The sequence below is a fragment of the Chrysemys picta genome, chromosome 10, assembly GCF_011386835.1.
Source record: "Chrysemys picta bellii isolate R12L10 chromosome 10, ASM1138683v2, whole genome shotgun sequence".
NCBI lineage: Eukaryota > Metazoa > Chordata > Testudines > Emydidae > Chrysemys > Chrysemys picta.
The window spans coordinates 22,432,036-22,450,782 of record NC_088800.1 but is presented as its reverse complement, the minus strand read 5'-3'; the positions used below and the strand labels follow the sequence as shown (position 1 = coordinate 22,450,782).

At 40.9% G+C, this 18,747-nt stretch overlaps 1 protein-coding gene across 8 annotated transcripts in view; it reads right to left on the bottom strand.

The window, feature by feature from the left end:
• The window catches only part of SCG3 (secretogranin III), a 56,469-nt gene that overhangs the window by 31,464 nt on the left and 6,258 nt on the right, over positions 1-18,747 (bottom strand). For 2 of the 8 annotated variants that reach the window (XM_005305048.5, XM_065559418.1), the window contains exons 1-8: positions 14,324-14,950; positions 13,591-13,643; positions 12,929-12,974; positions 12,618-12,836; positions 11,353-11,495; positions 10,120-10,281; positions 9,596-9,773; positions 3,359-3,472 (exon numbers count right to left, since the gene is read on the bottom strand). In XM_005305048.5, the coding sequence (XP_005305105.1) occupies positions 3,359-3,472; positions 9,596-9,773; positions 10,120-10,281; positions 11,353-11,495; positions 12,618-12,836; positions 12,929-12,974; positions 13,591-13,643; positions 14,324-14,411 (1,003 nt within the window). In that variant the 5' untranslated portion in view covers positions 14,412-14,950. Of the gene's footprint in view, positions 1-3,358; positions 3,473-9,595; positions 9,785-10,119; positions 10,282-11,352; positions 11,496-12,617; positions 12,837-12,928; positions 12,975-13,590; positions 13,644-14,323; positions 14,951-18,747 lie in introns of those variants that run through there. The other 6 variants (XM_065559415.1, XM_065559417.1, XM_065559416.1 and 3 more) reach the window with 5 other exon arrangements.

Genomic DNA, 18,747 nt, shown 5'->3' with positions numbered 1-18,747 from the left:
TCAGCTAGTTGTTAAATAAATAGAAGCCTTATCTTCAAAGTATAAACATAATGAACTATCTCAAGTCCTATTCGGCATACAATAACCCAACTTCTCCACTCTGAAGGGCTCTTGCTCCTTTGCATTGTTCAGAAACTGCATGGATTCAGTCTCTACGATAGATTTTCAAAGCAGTCTAGAGGACATTAGACACATATCTACAATTAGCTTTAATGGCAGACAACATGTCTAAATCTCATAGACTGCACTGAAAATCTCACCCTGCCACTTTAAGTATTGGATTTTGAGCAATCTGTCTTATTTGCTTTATTATTTATTAGGTGCTGAGGGGCATGAAGTGTAGAGAACAGCTGTCTGCCCTTTCATCTATGCATCACTTTGCATGAATTTTCACCCCAAGTCACTAACATTCCTAGATCTCCCTGCTCCAGAAATTCTGCTGCTCCTCTCCACTCCCCAAGCCAATGAAAATAGATCTCCCATACACCAGAGTTTAATATTTGAAATGGATGCAAGCTTTCTGGAATTTTTCTAAGCCCAGGCAATACAACTGTATCCTATATCCATGTTGTCCTTTCTATCCTGACACCCTTTATACTCTTTTTTGGCTGCAAACATTTTTACTAAAATAGCATCCAACCTTCACAGGACAGGGGTACTCCCCAGAAAGAATCTGTAAAGGGGAGGAGTCTCCCTGGAAACATACTGCAGAGCTTTCACATTGCTGAAGAATTCCCTCCCCCCCCCCACAAGTGTGGCATCAATAGTTAAAAAGTGGAGTGTTGGGAGGATAGCTGGCATTCTGCCAACAGCGGGACAGTTGCCCAGTATGATGTGTTTTGGATGAATGCACATTTTAACTTCGTTTGTTCCAGCTTCTCTTTAATGCTTCCAGACTTGTGCTTTCTGCTAGAGTGCATCACTGGTTTTACATATATATTGTTTCTTGATGTCTGGCTTCTGCATTATGGATTATATTAGTCACATTACAAGACTTTCAATATGTATTGGTTTTATATATTTAATTATCAGTTTTGTGTGTGTGTGTGTGTGTGTGTGTGTGTGTGTGTGTGTTTCCCCAGCACCATCCTTCAGCTAGATCCTGTGCAACTTAGGGCTAAACCTAATAGCATAATTCACTGTTGCAGCAAGACATTTTCCCCTGGAGTGGGATACAGTGATGATGACATAATGCTGTGGTTTCAAATCCCAAACCAGCTGTCACTGGTAGATGCATTTAAACTCACTGCCTCTATGTCCATGGAAGAGACACAAAAGCTTATGACTTGATTTAATAAATGATTTATTATTTTTAATATATAATTCAAGGATGTAGTTTCCACATGGCTTCAGTCATAAGACAGGCAAAAGTAAATAATGCAGCTTAATGCTGTAGTAAAACAGGACGAGAATATGTTTCCATCTGCCCAGAAACTCTAAGTATTTCCTCCTTTGTCAAGCAACATGGGATTTGATGCTGCTTACTAATTCTGGTCTGAGGGAGCAATTAAATAGCTGTGGATTTTTTTTAATAAAGGCAATTTTTTCTTCTTTCTGACACACATTTATAATAATTATATTTTTTACTGTGTATGTGTTATACATTGAGCCCATATCTGTAGCACCTAAACTGCACTAAATAGCACTTGTGCATATGCCAGAATTTATGTGTATATTAAATCATTTTGTAATGTTTAGATGTATAACATTGACTATGCCACTATACCAAGCTAATATTCTCATATGTTTTCTATCCTTGAACTCCTGAAAATATTTGCTCAATCTATGAAGGTCAAATTTAAAGTCATTTCTCAAGTCAGTCAACAGTAAATCTAAAAAAAGATTACCACAGAAGCAACTTGAGACCTATGAAAGAGCTTTTTCCATTACGGTAAATTGCTTTGATGGAGCACAAAAAAGATCTATCTCTGTCTCTCTACAAATCACAGGTTTGCAAAGCATAGCCTAACTACATCAGTTGCTAGAAAGAATATGTTTTGTCACCAAAAACTCTTAACCTAATCCCTGTCCTCTTCCTCACCATGTCATCCTGGCAATTTGTTTCCAGGATCGAAGTATTTATATACCCAAAGCAAAGCCAATTTGAACAAATGTCCTAAATATTAATAGGCTAAATGTGTCCCTAATGTAACTCCATTGACTTCAGTGGAGTTAGATCAGAGATAAAAAGAGCCTATTATGTTTTGGCATGATACTATTGAGAAAAGCACACAAGTCACACTATCTCCATTTGCGACGACGATAGTGAAACCTCCACAGTGCTTATGTCAATCACTTCATTGTATGTGGCACCTTTAATACACATACAGAGACTGTGCAGTAAAGGACCAAATACTGACAGATGTTGTCTCAACATATGATGCTTTTAGCAGCCTCCTAGAATGGAGTGCAAGACTTGTCCAGGGATTTACTAGAGTACAAAAATAATCAGAGTGTATTTTCATTATGCGCTACAGTACCTTCTGTGACCAGGTTATTGATAACAAATCCACGCAATTACAGTAGGATCCAGTAATCAGATATCTGCAACTGTCCATGTCATACAAGGCTATGGGCTCCATGAAAGGTCACTGCTGATCCTGACTCTGTGACAGGCTGATTTATTTAGCTGAGAGGTCAAAAACTTATTATGCAAAACCAGACCAGGGATAGTTGAGAAAGTGACGGGTCGAGGAGAGCTCATGCAGATGAGCCCTCCTCCTGCATCCTGGGCTGCTCAGTTTGAATGGCTATGAATGCTTAATGTACAAGAGTGTGTGGATGCCAAAAGAGGAGGTTTATGAGGGTGAGTTTATATCTCTTAAAGAAAAGGGAATTTGCATAGCCAAGAGTGATATGAAGGGGTTCTGGGAGCCTATTGCGGAGCTGTGACCCAAAGTTACAATGCAGCAAACTTGACCGATGGTGGGAGATTTACATGATCCAGGTCCCCAGAATTAGGCCCACTCTACTATTGGTGTTTGTGAATGGCAGAATAAAGGTCCTAATATGTAGGATTTCTTTTGGGAAAATATAAGGGCCTGATTTGTCAGCAGTGTAATGCCATTGAAATTAATGGAGTTACACCAGTGTCAAAATGGAGTAACACTGCAGTGAATTAGCCTCTACATTTACATTTGATTGATAACCTTTCATTTCAGAAGACGAAAACAGTGAAACATATGAAATTCAGCACTGTTGTAACGAATGAGCATAAAAGTGATGCCTCAATATTCTGAGTGATCACGCCTGAAATAAGACTGGCATCAAGTGGGATGACAATATAATTATCACTGTTAGTGGTATAAGAATTTAGGATGAATAACGTCATTATAAAGAGTAAAGTACGTGCTCTTACCCAGATACGAAACACCTTCTTCTGGTGTGATTGTTCCATATTTAACCATCATCTTCACAAAATCAATCAATGTCTTCATGATAGTTATCAGGGTTTCTTTTTCTTTTGCCTCCTCTGTGTTAAGGGACAAAGCAAAATATAAGTAGTCAGAACTATGGCCAACTCGGAGAAATTCAGTCCTGCAAGCTTTTTGTCAAGTTCATGGATAAAAACCATGTCCTGGTCATGAAAGGAAAAGGCTGAGATGGCTTAGTGAAGAGGAGAGGTGTCCTATGTCTTATGTAATGAACTAAAACTGCTCCTTCAAAGCTGTTATGGCCTACTGCGGAAAAAAGTACTGTAGAGATTTATTCAGGCCCAAATCTATTCCCCTGTAGCTGACCCAGAACAACTTTGCAAGGCCCCTGAGCTACAAAGCTGTAGGGGCTACATCTTATTCTGAGGAGTTATTCACCCTCAGAAGTTGCCAGTTGCTCCCTTACCCAATTTCACTCGTTCTGTAGGGCACAGTGCATGACTTCATTTGGGGTTGTCAGCAGGGGAGCCTCCCCAATATCTGATGTGGAAGGATGGGCTCTTCTCACCAGGAATCATAATGGACTCTGCAGCCCAGAGCACATGTCCTGGGCTGCGACCTTCATAATAATGCTTGTCACTTAGGCCTAGATTTTTAAATGTATTTAGGTGTTGCTGTGCTCAGCACAACACCTACCAGATTTAGGAACCTAAATATCACTTTCAAAAGGGATTTAGGCACTTAGAAGTCTAATCCTATGGACAATCAATTAGGCATTGTGATGCTGAGTCCAGCAATGCATCAATACCTTTAAAAATCTTGGCCTTAGCTTTTCTATACAGCTTTTTGTCTGTGTATCTCAAAGCACTTTACAAAGGAGGGCAAGTATCATTATCTCTATTTTACAGGTGAGCAAACTAAGGGTATGTCTACACTGCTGCAGGAAGTGAGCCTTCCAGCCTGACTCACGCTAGCAGGGCTCGAGCTAGCACACTAAAAATAGCAAGTGTAGCTGTGACTTAGGCAGAAGCTCAGGCTCTCAAGCCCACCTGACCCCCCCAGGTGTAATCTTGGGTGGCTAGCCTGGGTCTCTGCTAGAACTGCCATGTCTACACTGCTATCTTTAATGTACTAGTTTGAGTCCATCTACTGAGCTCGGAGGCTTACTCCCAGCTTCAGTGTCGACATACCCTGAGATGAAGTGACAATGATCACCCAGCAGGCCAGGGACAGACTCGGGACTAGCACCCAGGCTTTCTGACTCCCAGTCCACTTCCCTAGCCACTGGACCACATACCTCTCCCCATCTTCTTCTTTATCTGGGAAGAGCCTATCCCAATGTTGGCATTACATCCTGCCCTGCACTAGCAAGATAGCTCAGCGACTCTCTGCTTGGGCACTACTCCTCTGCTCTCCCCAAACTTACGACTCAGAAGAGTGAGCCCCTAAATTGTCAGCCTGACACAGAGTGGGATAAATGAAAGCAAAACTATATTTTACCACTTTAAAGTCTATTTAATTAGTCCCATCAAGAAGATTGGTCTTCAATGACAATTACATTATTTTCTCATGGCGACATTCACTCCTGTGCAGGGGGGTAGCATAAGAGCTATGCAGCACGTACATCCCATGTAAGTCCTCAAAACATGGATGCTCCTCTGCACAGGGCTGTATGTCACCCTCACTGAGTAGCGCTGAAAGCTGATGTCAATGTAGATATAAATATGTTGGCACTTTTACTTGAAACTCCTACAGAATATGCCGCCTGCATTCTCCCCCCGAGCAAAGACAGTAAAACCAACTGGCTGCTTATTATTTAGAACTTGAATCACTGGTCTTCAGACCTACACTACAGAGCTTTTTTCTTTAACTAAACAGACCTGAAAGAAGCCCAAGATCTAGGATGTGATGCACGGAGTTTATTTATTCATTTATACATGGCACTAATTGCAGTAGCATCTGGATCCTTCGCTTGAATTAAAAACATATCATTAAACTAAATATTACAATCCTCATAGCCGAAGCAAAAGACTGTCTTACTGTGTAAGACCAATAACTCCCTGTGCTGGCTACAGCTCGTTCCGTACCACCATTCAAATAGTCACTCAAAGGCCTGCCACCACACCTACTCCACTTCCACTGACGATTGGTGAATGATTGGATGGAACTTAATGCACTGGCTTGGCAGCTGAGAGGGAGATGTCATCCAGTGAATTTTTCTTATCTGGATTTAGCATGGATACATGGGTCTTAAGCGATTTGCATCATTTAAAACATTTCAGCTTTAATGGGAGAGGAAATCCTGTACTGGTAGGATTAGGACCCTAATTTACAGCGCCCTCAATGCTACAACTCAATAATGCCATTTAAAAACCAATCGGAAGGTCCTGATAACTGAGGGCTGAACAAGTCTTATGCTATAAAGTCTCAATTTATACATAAAAAGAGCTTGATGTTTCAATAATGCATATTCCACAGTTCTGGGGTTTTCTTTTACAGGTCTCATGTCCATTATATTTAACTTCCCAGCCCTAATTATACTCCAAAGAGAACTGAAGTCAAAAAAAGAAACAAAGGCAGTAAACTGCTTGCTCTAATGAGTAATTTCTGCATGTTTCTAAGGGGATAAACTCACAGAAATATGGCTGTAAACTGAAGCTGCCTCGGGGTAGAGGTGTGGATCTACACTACTGGCGATTCAACCAAGTGTTAACCTAAACATGAGACTGGAAATAGTGGCTGGAAGAGAAAAGGCTCGAGAGGGTGAGATTACTTCAGCTAACAGGGTTAGCCATGGAAACAAGGGCAGGCTTTATTGTAGAGTGCTCACCCCCCCTCCCACCTTGCCCCAAATTCCCTTTCTAACATCTCCAGGGCAAATCCTATTCCCAATGTTGGATACTGGGGGAGGGGGGAAGGGCAGGGGGCACAAGAGGAATCATCCCCAAAGCTAAAGAGTGGCAGTGGAATTATTCTGAGGTTATTATTGCAGCCTCTGGACTTCAGCAATGTACACTGCTGTTGTGCCATCCCCCACTCAGTGGAAGTTAGACTGGTAGACTAGCTCCCATTGGGTGACCAGACAGCAAGTGTGAAAAATCGGGACGGGGGTGGGGGGACAGTAGGAGCCTATATAAGAAAAAGACCCAAAAATAGGGACTGTCCCTATAACATCGGGACATCTGGTCACCCTAAGCTCCCAGAACCCTTTTGTGCACTGAGGTGCAGGAGATCCCTCTGAATCATGCTTCCCTATATGGAGGGGGTGCAACTATCCTACTTCCACAGTGCAGCCAAACTGCATCAGTTCCACTGTTCTCAAAGCCTGATGTGACTGCAGGAGGTAAAGGGGATTTGCCTTTATTTGAATTACCATATTGTGCAATTAAATGGAGAGTTAACTGGAGTACTCCCCTATCTGTTGTCTGCATTGGCTTGTTGCTAGTCCTCTTGTGTTGTACAGTGTACGGTATAGTTAATCAGAAGTCATCAGGACTTTTCCTAACATAGGCAGGAGCAATTTTGGCTCATTAATCCAGAACATAAGGAAAGACCTTAAATCCCAGCCTCTGTTAGCCCTCTGTTTTTGTAGTAGAGCAAGCACTAGTAAATAATTATATCTCCAAAACGACAGTATCTGTTCCAAATACTGCCTTAGATATCCCAGCTTCGTGTTTCCAGCAATTAGAAACATCTTTCTCACTCTTCCTTTGAGTAACAAAGGCTCAGGATAAAAAATGCCTCATTTTTTCCCCGCAAAACAAGACTAGACGTTCAGGGATTAAAGGTCTGATGCAAAGTTGATTGAAGCCAATAGAAAGACACCCAGGCTTGGAAGCAGACCCCAAATTTTAGTCCATCAAGCACAGGTAGTTGGATGAAGATTTTCCATTATGGGTGAAGTTGGGATGTGAGAAAAACATGAGATCCTGACACTTGATATAATGTGAGAGATTTAAAACCAAAAAAACCCCTACTCTTTGAAATTCCTGAAATGCTTAACAGGAAAATTTATCCAGGATAAAAATAACACCCAGATATGTACAGAAATTGTGGTAGAAAAGTTATTCTTGCACCAGAAATGTATCTCCTTCCAAGAACTACAAGATAAAAACCAATCTGGAGGCCAGAGAGTGGTCCAGGTACAATCGGCTGAAAGCTGCACACAGGGTTTATTGTACAATGTCTGAAATGTCCAAGAATCTAATCTAGAAGTGGTCTTATCCTCCAGCAATCACAATGAACATCTTATATCTACAACTGGATAGCAGACCAAGATAGGAGGTCAAAACTCCTTTTGATAGGAAATTACTTTGGGGGGCAAGAATTAATGCCTTTTTAAAAAAGGCTTGGAATAACATCTGTTCCTTATGCTTTAGAGTAGCCAGGGGTTGCCAGGAAATTAATGCATTTTAATACTCTGGAAAAAAATTACTGAACCCTTGGAGAACTTCACAGGCTTGGGCTCAGGGATTTTAACCTTTTCTGTCAATGCTTGAAAGGTGCAGGGACAAAGCAGCACATGTCTCAGGACTGTCCAGTGAAGAATACTGGAAGAAAATATAATTCTTTAAAGGCACGTCTTAGAGAAAGATATGAACATGGCAATGCCACTTTGTATATGGGAAACTCATATCAGATCCGTGGGCTCACAAAGGGAGACAAAGTGTCTCAAGAGAAGTTTATAGATTGCCACAAGGGTATGACTCACATATTGGAAAGATGTATCTGCACATTCAGCGTTGGGGTGGATCCTGACCCTCTCAGGGCCTACTTCTTCGCCAGTGATTTTCATGATAAATGGGAGCTAAAGTTAGAGCTATATTTAATAAAGTGTGCATATATCCTCCTTTCTTGCCCATATGTACCCCTGACTTTTCTCAGTACTTCTGCTCCTCATTCTTCTCTGCTCCGTTCTAACACAGCTATATACCAAACAAGTCATTGCTATTTCTGCCTCAGCAGCATGAAACTCATCCACCCCCACAGTTATGTGCATGACCTTCCGCATGCCAAATTGTCACTAATGTGCACAGTGAGGAATCAGGTCCACTGTCAGGCAGGACCAGGTGGAAACAATTTCCCACCCGTGGCAAGGAGCCCGGCAGCACTGGGGAGCTGCCTGAGCAGGTTTTTACATTGCTGCCTGTAAGTCAACACAGCTGCAGGGTGTGATTGCATCTTCTCTCTTGTGGTTTGATACAGGCTGGCAGGGGAGGAGGGTGGGATACAAGAAGAGATAGAGATATGCAAAGGCTGGTGCCCAGTTCCTTGTTCTTCACAACCTACTGAGCCACACAGGTCCCTCTCTGATCTGTGGGCAGTGAGAGAAGAGGAAGAACCACCACCACCTCAGGCTACCCAGAGGAAGAGAACAAAAAGAAGAACCCAAACCTTCTGGAATGGACCACGGAAAAAAAATCCCCTCTGGTTCTGGTTCCTGCTCCCCACTCATTGCCTGAGGAGATGGGTTGAGAGAGGATCCAGACTCCTGCAGAAAGAGGAATCTGCAGAGTAAGTGGTTGCTGGCTACGATGGGGAGAGAGAGAAAGAATGTTGCTGGCTGGGGGGAGTAAGAGTGGGCGTGAGACAGTGTGTGCTGACAGGGTCTGTGGCTAGGTGCCACAATCTAGCTCATAATAAACTGGGACAGAATAATGCCTAACTCCAGAATAGCAAGAAGTGATTCAGGGCTTTCACTGCAATATATAACAAAGTCTGTGGTTTATGAATAGGGTGGGGAGGCTAAGGCCAATTTACCAGCATGATCATTGTGTTGATGATAATGTAGCCCGATTCACTTTTTGTATCTCCCTTAGCTTAGGAGACAAGGGTGTTACTGGAAATATCTCTGGGTAAAACAACCTGCCATCTCTTTCAGCTTACATCTTAAAGGAAGGAGATGAACAGAAGAAGAATTCAAGGCTCCTGGGTCTCTCAGTACATGCCTGGTGGGGCTGCAGAGGTAGCATACTTTGCACCTGGTGAATGAAGTTCATCACATCACTCTCTCTAGCGGATATAGAAGTGAGGGTGATGGGATCCAAAGGGAGTTGCATTCAGCCTCCTCATCTTAAGGAAAGTCCTTAAGACATGGAGCTTTGAAGTTAGAGGGAAGGGGATTTCAGGCTGAGAGGAAGAAAATGGGGAAATCCTTTGCACCCAGCTTTTCTTACTAAATATTTCCATAAACACATGACAGAGAAAAATATAGAGTTCACCTGAGTTAAGACTTTTTAGTAGTCCATAAAAGTTTGGGAAATACTGGAGGTCCTCAAAATTATCCTCAGAAGGCAACTCGTTTCTTCTTTCCAAGACACTGGAGGAAGGCCAGGTGTTATCCAAAGTATCATCAATTTCTCCATTCATGACACCAACTTGATCAGCAACGTTTGGTGTCTCCACAAACAACATTGAAAAATAAAAAAATATATAAGTACATGGATATGATTGATATCATTAAAAGACCAACAAACACACAGCATAAGAAAATGATGCTCTCAACTAGAGCCAGTATTTCTGTAATTAGAAGGAGGTCAATGAGTTACTCGGTTATTCCAATTTAGGATCTTGTTATAAACTTTTATGTAATGCATTGCTCATATTTTCTAGCTGTTGGCATTTCTTTAAAAATCTTTTTATCATTTCCAAATTGAACTAATTATTCCCTGAAGCATAGAACAGTGCATTGGTCTTCTCAGACTATTTGGTAAGTGAGTCAAAACGATTAGCTAATAATAATTACCATTTTTTCCTCCTGCTTTTCTTCTGTATCACTGTCTGTTCTGCTTGGAGGGTAATCAAGATCTTCTGACTCCTTCTCACGATCTTTTGCTTCATTAGCAATTAACTGCTGTAAGACCTCAGCCACTTCATCCTCTAATGTATAGGCCTGGCTCTCTGTGATCTGTTAATAATTTAATAATAGGATTTGGGTTTTTTTTTAAATTTAATATGTAATTTGAGAATTGAACTTTATAAACTCATTTTATGGTAGTTAGTTACTTATTTGGTTACTTAGCTAGCTTGAATGTAGCCAAATTAAGTTAAAAACCTACACAGACATTTCCCCCCACTAAATAAAGGACTGCCTTTTGCTATATATCAGTACAGTGCCTTGCACAATGGGTCACTGAGCTGACTGCAGCCTGTAGATGCTACTAAGAAAGAATACATATGTGATAGAGTACAGTTATATAAAGATGGAAAATAAAGTCAATTGTCCACAGCTCCACTCAAATGCATTTGCTCCTTTATGTTACTTCTTAACAACTGTTTTTTGAGCCTGGACTCAGTCCTACAACTGTTCCACACAGATCTCCCATTCAAATCAGTGGGAGTTCAGCATGCAGCAACTGCAGGTTTAATAGGATAGATAATACTACTAATAGATTAAAACATAAGGACTGGGTAGAACCGTAGGTTAAAACACCAGCCTGTCGTCTCTGGAGACCTAGAATGAAATCCATTTTATGCCAAAAATCAAAACAACAAGCAGCATTTATTGCGCCAGATTCTCAGCTGGTGTAAATCACTGTAGTGTCATTGAAGCCAATGAAGCAATACGGATTTACACCATTTGGAGCATTATTCACAAAAATCACAAGGCACTTGACAATACAAAAGAATTAAATGAAAACAAAAAGTGAAATGGAAGTAAAAATGAGTGTGCTGCTCTCCTTCTTGTCCTCAGTGGACTTTTATTTACACACCATAAAATCATTTTACAACTTGGCATCTTTCATAGCAAAGCTCAGGACTGGAACAGCAGGGTTATTGCAGGGTAAGATTGATGTGCAATGGCACAATTGAATTGAAAAGGTTGCTTATAGTCTGACTCACACATGCTTCCTGATTCAAGCGAGTGCCATTAACTTTTCAGTTGCACAGACACTGCATTCAGCCCAACTATTAAAAAAATAAATAAGGGAAAATAAACTGACAAAATAGCTAGATGAAATGATAACAGGAAACTTACTAGACCCAAATTTAGAAGCTTCGAGACAATTTTGTCAAATACGCCTCTATCATTTTCCTCATAAATTCTCGTGGCAATCTTCTGGACAATGTCTTCAGCAGTTAAGGGAGTGCCATCTAACTGATGAAGACCATCTGGATCATCTAAAAGGATTACAATTTAACTATTCACTAAACACCTCTATTTCATTTGATTTAGATATCTTTTTTAAAAATATCTGTACATTGTTTTCTCCTTTCAACACAAACATCCACTTTTCTTCAAATGTTGACGTAGGGTGACAGTTATGCTTTGCAACAGTGTTTTGTAAAGCATTATATCAATAACAACACAATGATCTTAATGCACAAGTGCTTACCCTCTTCTGAAAAATGCCTTTCTCTGGCTGAAGCTTTCTAATGAGCACAAATAAGCACAGGGAAATATATTCAATTTCTGTTTGTAGAAAAGAACTTTAAAATGATATATCATTGCTCCCCTATATGCTTGCGTTGTTGGTATTTATTTTAATCATATGGCTTTGTAGAACAAAACAGGTCACAGCATATTATTTTTTCCTGTTTGGATTTCAGCAAATCAAAGGTTCAACCCTGCAACCCTTACTTATGCAAATAATGCCATTCTAAGCCAATGCAACAGTGAATATGATGAGCAGGCTTTGACCCATGGTATAAATATAAAACACCTTGAGCCGAATACTGCTTACCTTACTCATAGGACTTACTTAACCCACTGAAGTCAATGAACTACTCCTTCAAGTAAAGCAGGCATAATCTGGTCCTAAATCATTTTTCCTTCTCCACTATGTGGAAAATAACAAATGTGCTAAATAATAGACTCAATATCTGAAATAAACAGGTATGCAAATTAGTTAGTTCTAGATCACTAATACATTAAGTGCACTTTCTTTTACTAATTGAAATGTATATGTTTTTATTTTTAAAGTGGTTTCGAGGTATAACATCATCAGATACCCCTGCCACTGAATATGAAGGCTCTAAAAAAATATGCAGATTACACATTTGGAGCAAATCTATGGAAGTTGTCTGTGAAAATTGCCAATAATTGTGAAATTCTTTGTGCTTTTGTGTCAAGCTGCACTTCCAATGGGGTAGGTTTCTAAAAAAATTGACAATAACTTAAATTTATAGGCCACTAATGAGTATTGTGTATTTTTAGGTAGGTAATTTTGTATGATCTATAATTGCAGTAACTTGTATGAAAAATCAAAGCTAGATGTTACTGAAAAGATTATTATGAAATACCTTGAAATTTATAATCCAGTCCACTTTTAGTGGAGTCATAGTCATCTACCAGCCTGCGGTTCTTGGTGGAGTCTGCATCATCAGGGGCCGGTTGTTGATGATCATATAGGGAGCTTCTTATTGATTCCCTCTCCTTTTCATTCCTCTCTTTTCCTGTTACTGACTTTAGCAGGTTCAAGTCATCAGTAAAGGAATAATTTCTGAACTCTGGCTTATTTTCTGGAAAATTTATTAACACACATGTCATATAGTCTAACCCTCGCAATATTTTACTATGTAGATTAATATAATTAATAGGGGACATGTTTTACCTGTAGGGACTGTTTTCCTGATCTTGCCTGCCCCAGCTTCAGCAATCTGGTGTGTGAGAACAAATCCAAGATGGGAACAATGAGTATGTTGTAATCACTCAGTCTTTATTCAGTTATGCACAATACAATTTATTTTATCAGACTTTATTCTGGAAAAGCCGTAGGGCCTGACTTGCACTCTTTATTCAGGAGTTAGGAAGTTTGCCTAAGTATGATCAAGCCCTTAGGGTTGATGGTGGGTTGTGGTGGTTTTTGTTTTGTTTTTTGTAACATTGTTTCTTTGGGTTAAAGAATCTCTTGATGGAAAGTTGTAATATACTGCAGATTTGTAGATGGATGCTGATCTTGCTTTCCTTGTTCACCCCAAACTCCCATTGACGTCAGTGACAGTTTGGGTGCAAAAGGATTTGTTGTGCTGTTGGAGCTGATGGCAGAACTTTTGCATGTAGGGCCAGTAAAACTTTCTTTTGGCTCACTATTAATACTTATGAATTACTAAAACGCTAAGACATTTCACTAAAGGCTGCCAATATTCATTTTACTCTTAGAGTTTTTGTTCAGCTGTTGAGAGTATCATCAATCTCACAACTGAAAGCTCACAAAATTATATTTACTACAGTTACAATGTCAAAGAACATTTGGATATTTTTCATTTTACCTACCTGTTCCTCCAGTGGTCTCTCTTCACTTAATTCTCTGTTGTATATCCCTTTATCTAGAATACATACATATGTATATTCAGTTATGGTAGGTGTTATGCACACAGAGGCAGCATAATATTTAAAAAATGAATTGTAGTTTTTTCCCTCAAAACACATGCACTGAAAATTGACATTGAATATAAATCCTTGTGAAATAAAATCAATACATCTGGAAAGAAGGGGGAAAAAGCTAAACATATAAATTAGGGGGGAAAAAGAAATAGTTGTTTTTTCCTCCCATAAGAGAAGGCACTACATACTGGACTAACCTTATGCTCTCTGATCAGAAAAATAACACACATTAAAAAAAAAACTTGTGTAAGAGCTTGACTAAAATAGCAATAGCGTAATCGGATTGGCATAATCAAGAGATTAAAAAATCTATGACATCCAGAACACCACCAGAGAAAGAGCGAGAGAGAGAAAGACTTGAAAACTACTGCAGGACACATAAAACAGCTCTTGGAAAAGAACAAAAGGTGAATTAAGAACCGATCCTCACCCCTCTACCTATTTTTTTAAAATCTATTTTTAGTTTAAAATGCCCCCTCCCACAGCCTCCAGTTCAGTGTGTTGATTCCTTGGGATCTAATCGTGTTTAGCCAAGGGAGAGCAAAGTTTTAACTCGTCCTCATTGATTCCATGGAAAAGTTTCCCCATCTCGGTGCAGAGGGATAATGAGGCCATGACTTACCTCTGCTGCCCTCGGGCTTAGGGAAGCCGTGAACCTGGCTCACGATCAGCGCCAGGACCTGAACCAGCGTCGCCCAATTGAAAACCATCCTTGTGGCCTTCGGGGTAGCTGCTAGAGGCGAGGCTGGCTGCAGAGCTCGCAGGGAGACGGGCTCGCTAGCTAGAGTGAGGAATGAGGAGGCTCCCTGCTTTGCACAAGCCGGCTTTGTGTGTAACCTGAGCCCCGACCCGCAGCGCCGACCCCCGCACCAGCCCGCGGCCGAGGCACAGGGAGCTGTCCGCGCCTCGTGGTGCTGAAGCCCCAGGAGCTGCCGCGGCTCGAAGCGGGCGGCTGGATTGAGGGCTAGGGCGAGGTGCCGTATTGTTCAGCCCCTTGTTCCCGTCCCTGGCAGAAATGGATGAGCTGGTCCCCGTTGATAGCTCGGGACAGGAGTGGGAGGAGACGAGGCGGGAGGAGGGGGGATTGCAGATGGAGGAGCATGCGTGCACCACCTGGCTCCACAGCACTGGCTAACCCTGCTGGATGGAGCTCTCCGGGCCAGGGCTGGGAAGGCGCTGCTGCCGCTGCTGTACTAATGAGCTCCCTTTCAAATGCAAAGACAGAGGCTTCCCATTCCCCTTCTGATCTGCAGGAAAACAAGATCACCGCCTAGCTCGTTCCCGGGGAGGCGCCACTGTCATCGTCCCCACCCCACAGGAGAAGGTCAAATCTGACTGAGGCGTTTTTATGATATCCATCAAACTGATGCACATGGCATATGATTCATGGGCAGCGTGGGCCAGCTTTATTTCCTAATTGCATTGAGATGGGACTGAATAGCACGATTTAATCGTAGGGCAATCTTTAGGAGAAAGCCCAAGGGAGAATCAGATCGTGTTATTCAAAGCCCAATGTCACTGGAAAGATTTGGTTTGGACTCAACACAGAAAAGCAGCGTGTTACAAGCTGTATACTCTTTAAAGGTGAATTTCGCCCCTCTGCAGCAGACCAGCCCATGCACCACTTAATTTCACCGTACAGGCACATTCATCAATTATTCTTTTTATTCCACAGGCAGGACACCATCAAACGTTTAGCCCCAGCACATCTTAACTATGAAGTTTAGAATAAAGAAACAGGAGCACAACTGAAAAGAGAAAATAGATCTAGAAGCTTATTATGAATAACCAGACACGTGATTATATATGTAAATTAAAATGTAACCACAGCAAATACTCTACTGTGATTCCCCTGCAATCTGAGGGATACATTTCTTCATCTCAGTTTTATGTTAGGAAAGAAGGCCCTGGCCTGTGCCTGCAGCAATTCTATTTCAGGACTAGTGAGAATCTTAAATAAGACTATTGAGCCTGCTTGACAAATGGGAGATTAATTATGGTAACATCTTCAAAAAAGGCTTCTAATTTTGCACCCACAGTTAACTGTGGATGGAAAACTGAAAGTGCAATTGAAAAAATTTCAATATTAACTAACTTAGAGTGGTGCTAGCTGATAGAATTTCTGTCTAAAGAACCCCGGTTTAGAAAAGCACTCTAGCTATATTTACCAATCTGGAACATGCTTTTGCAACTCTGAAATCTGAGAACAGAGAATGCAGTGGAGTAGTTCAAACTCCAGCTAGTTCCTTATACCTATTATTATAGAAATACTTGGAAAAATGTGTAGGATCACAGAAATGTAAAAAATGGCAAACATGCTACTAACGTCTCAGTTTCTTATCTGTCCATTTAGCCATATATCAATCTATCTATATTTGTATAGAAGCCACACTGGATTAATAGCGACCCCTCCTCCATACAATTTTTAATAGAATAGTGGTAGCAATGATGGAAGCTCTTTTGTACATAAGATTCCCTGCACCTTGCTCAGAGAAAGTCAAATGACATTCAGTTAAACACAGGAGACATATCTACATTATGGCTCTCACTGTTACTACCACTGTTGGAGCTGTACTAGGGTTAGCAATGATGCAGGAAAACATAGTTACGTTAAACAGAAGCTGCCCCACAATTTAAGACCACATGGGATAAGCAATTGATTATAATTGGTAGTTTCCAAGAGAAAATATACAGCATTTCTTTCCATTTAATTTACAACTGCAATCAGAAATCAGATTTCTAAATAGGTGCAGTATGGGCACATATAATTGAACCAGTTTTTACTTGCAAGTACAAAGTACACCCACAATGCTACAGACTGTTTCTGAACATTTGGCCAAATATCCTTTACTAATACACTAATAACAAGCATGAACTACAAACAGGGGTTCTTAAACTTCATTGCACCATGATCCCCTTCTGACAACAAAAATTACTACACGATCCCAGGAGAGGGGACCGAAGCCTGATTCCACCCAAGCCTGGCCTCCCGGGGTGGGATTGGGGGGTGGGGGGCAAAGCCCAAGCCTCACCTCCCCTGGTTGGGGGGAGAAGGGGAGGGCAAAGCCGAAGCCCAAAGGCTTCAGCCCCAGGCATGGGGCATATAACCTGAGCCCTGCCGCCCAGGGCTTAGCTTCAGTCCCAGGCAGTGGGGCTCAGGCTTTGGCTTTAGCCCCAGGCCCCAGCAAGTCTAAGCCAGCCCTGGCAACCCAATTAAAACAGGGTCGCCATCCACTCTGAGGTCCCGATCACAGTTTGAGAACCCCTGCACTACAACATATAACAACACAATATCCACTAATAATCATCATCAGAATATATTGAAGGAATATCATTGTCAGAAAAGTAACTTGGTAAAAAAAATCCACCTTTTTTCTCAATATATCTGTGACTTTATTTGGAATCATCTACTTGTTTTACAGACAAAAATACGTTTTTACTATTTCCTACTCCTCTTCATACTGCAGACACAGACGGCAAAAAGCATGTGTGGTATTCTATTTTGGCTCATGCATTATCAAATAAGCTCCTATTGTAGAACTGTTTGTTACTGGTGATGACGCATGAGCCAGAAAGCAGACAATTTGACTGTCAAATGCCACAATGAATTTACAGGAATAGCAATTAAAAAATCCAAACACTTTATTAGTAAATTGAGTAAATTTGACATGCAGACACTGAGAATAAATATTGATCACAATGTTATTTTACAGTCACATTTTGGAATAAAACCACACTTCAGGTTTATAATTAACAAGAAAAGCAGGAATTGAATATATTACATGAATGCAACATTGCATCCTTATGCTATGGGAGCAGTTTTATTTTGTGTTCTTTATTTCTCTACCTTAATGTTGCATTAATGCTAAATCTCCACATTAAGCATCCTTGTTATTTAAAGGGAAAGAAAGAAAATGTTAGAAAAAGAGTTATTAGCTCACCTGAATCATCCATAATAGAAATACCCAAAACTGGTCATCCTGAACAGTGTGACTTGACCCCTGATACTACAAATATTTATACATGTGCATAACTTTATGCATAGCAAGTAGTCCTGTTGACTTCAATGGAACTACTCACTGCACATCAAGTTAGTCTTTCAGAGTAGCAGCCGTGTTAGTCTGTATCCGTAAAAAGAACAGGAGTACTTGTGGCACCTTAGAGACTAACAAATTTATTAGAGCATAAGCTTTTGTGGACTACAGCCCACTTCTTCGGATGCATACAGAGTGGAATAAATATTGAGGAGATATATATACACACATACAGAGAGCATAAACAGGTGGGAGTTGTCTTACCAACTCTGAGAGGCCAATTAAGTAAGAGAAAAAAAAAACTTTTGAAGTGATAATCAAGCTAGCCCCAGTACAGACAGTTTGATAAGAAGTGTGAGAATACTTACAAGGGGAGATAGATTCAATGTTTGTAATGGCTCAGCCATTCCCAGTCCTTATTTAATCCGGAGTTGATTGTGTCTAGTTTGCATATCAATTCCAGCTCAGCAGTCTCTCATTGGAGTCTGTTTTTGAAGTTTTTCTGTTGTAATATAGCCACCCGCAGGTCTGTCATTGAATGACCAGACAGGTTAAAGTGTTCTCCCACTGGTTTTTGAGTATTATGATTCCTGATGTCAGATTTGTGTCCATTAATTCTTTTGCGGAGAGACTGTCCGGTTTGGCCAATGTACATGGCAGAGGGGCATTGCTGGCACATGATGGCATATATCACATTGGTAGATGTGCAGGTGAACGAGCCCCTGATGGTATGGCTGATGTGATTAGGTCCTATGATGATGTCACTTGAATAGATATGTGGACAGAGTTGGCATCGGGCTTTGTTACAAGGATAGGTTCCTGGGTCAGTGGTTTTGTTCAGTGATGTGTGGTTGCTGGTGAGTATTTGCTTTAGGTTGGGGGGTTGTCTGTAAGCGAGGACAGGTCTGTCTCCCAAGATCTGTGAGAGTAAAGGATCATCTTTCAGGATAGGTTGTAGATCTCTGATGATGCGCTGGAGAGGTTTTAGTTGGGGGCTGAAGGTGACAGCTAG